Source organism: Glycine max, chromosome 7 (assembly GCF_000004515.6).
Source record: "Glycine max cultivar Williams 82 chromosome 7, Glycine_max_v4.0, whole genome shotgun sequence".
Classification (NCBI taxonomy): Eukaryota; Viridiplantae; Streptophyta; class Magnoliopsida; order Fabales; family Fabaceae; genus Glycine; species Glycine max.
Window position 1 is genome coordinate 3,215,017 of NC_038243.2, and position 1,293 is coordinate 3,216,309.

Sequence of the window (1,293 nt, forward strand, 5' to 3'; positions counted from 1 at the left end):
TTCTAATTTTATTGGATCATTTTGGATTGGGTTATGTAACCCCATTTCTACTTAGGTATGTTAGATCACCCCTAAAAAATCACATAATTTTTTAAAGTGATCATATTACTTTCTAAGTGGTATCTTTTTATACATAAAAAAGTGGTATCTTTTTAAGTGATTAAAAAAATGTGACTATCCATCTATGAATATATAGAACAAATTTATATCATCACTTGAAGTAGTATTGTCTAAGAGTTTATTATACTCTTGTTCTATTTTACGCAACTCTTATATTATATCTGATTTTGTTTTACCATATCTTTGCCACCAAACGAACCTTAAAAGACTAAATTGAAATTGAAAACATTTTAAAAGCTAACATAATTTCTCACTGTATGTTTGAATGACCAATAGTAGCCTTCCTAATATATTATTGAAAACAATCCAAACAAATCGCATGCCTTCTTATCTTGTCCTTTTTTATTGTTTTTCTAAAAATAACTAATGTAGAATTTCTTTAATAAAAAATATAAAATTTCTTAAATAAAATGGTAACGTTTCTTAAATTAATACAAACGAGCAAACGTGAAAGAGACGGTAGTCTCAGCTTTTCTAAGGTTTTGATATAGTTATATTTTTTTGGACCAATGGTTGAATAAGATAGTTACACACCAACAAGAGAGAGGAAGAGTGAGAGAGCTTCATCCAACTACGTACGGGCATTGGAACTCTTTTTCTTGCTATCTTAATTACAATGTTAATCTCCCTCCTAATTGCGTTAATTTGAAGGACTTGCATATATAGTTGCATTAATTTATACCTAACTCAAGATCATATCTTACCCTATAAATAGCTAGCCAATGCATCGTTCCCTTATGCCAAATCCTTTTCATTCAAGATGAAGATGATTCGCATTCTTTTCATCTTTGCTCTTCTATCCTTCACTTCCCATGCTTCTAATGTCAATGACTTCTGTGTGGCAGACCTGAAGGGTCCAGATAGCCCTACTGGCTATCACTGCAAGCCACCTAAAACAGTAACATCACATGACTTTGTGTTCCATTTAGGCCCTGGAAACACTTCAAACGTGTTCAAGTCCGCAATAACCTCTGCATTTGTCAAAGATTTTCCTGCTGTCAACGGTCTTAGCCTTTCTGTAGCACGCATTGACATAGCTCAAGGTGGAGTGGTTCCAATGCACACACATCCTGGTGCCAATGAAATAGTGATGATGGTGGCAGGTGAAATCAACGCTGGCTTTATAACAACCGATGCAGTTTATCAGAACACACTGAAACCAGGAGATGTTAT

At 33.8% G+C, this 1,293-nt stretch overlaps 1 protein-coding gene across 1 annotated transcript; it reads left to right on the plus strand.

Moving 5' to 3' along the window:
• Window positions 1-857: 857 nt before the first annotated feature.
• LOC100305768 (cupin-like superfamily) lies at window positions 858-1,293 on the plus strand (the record flags this gene model as incomplete). The annotated part of the gene is given in 1 exon segment (NM_001398636.1): window positions 858-1,293. A coding segment is annotated over 1 exon segment (413 nt), but the record flags the coding sequence as incomplete, so codon positions are not given.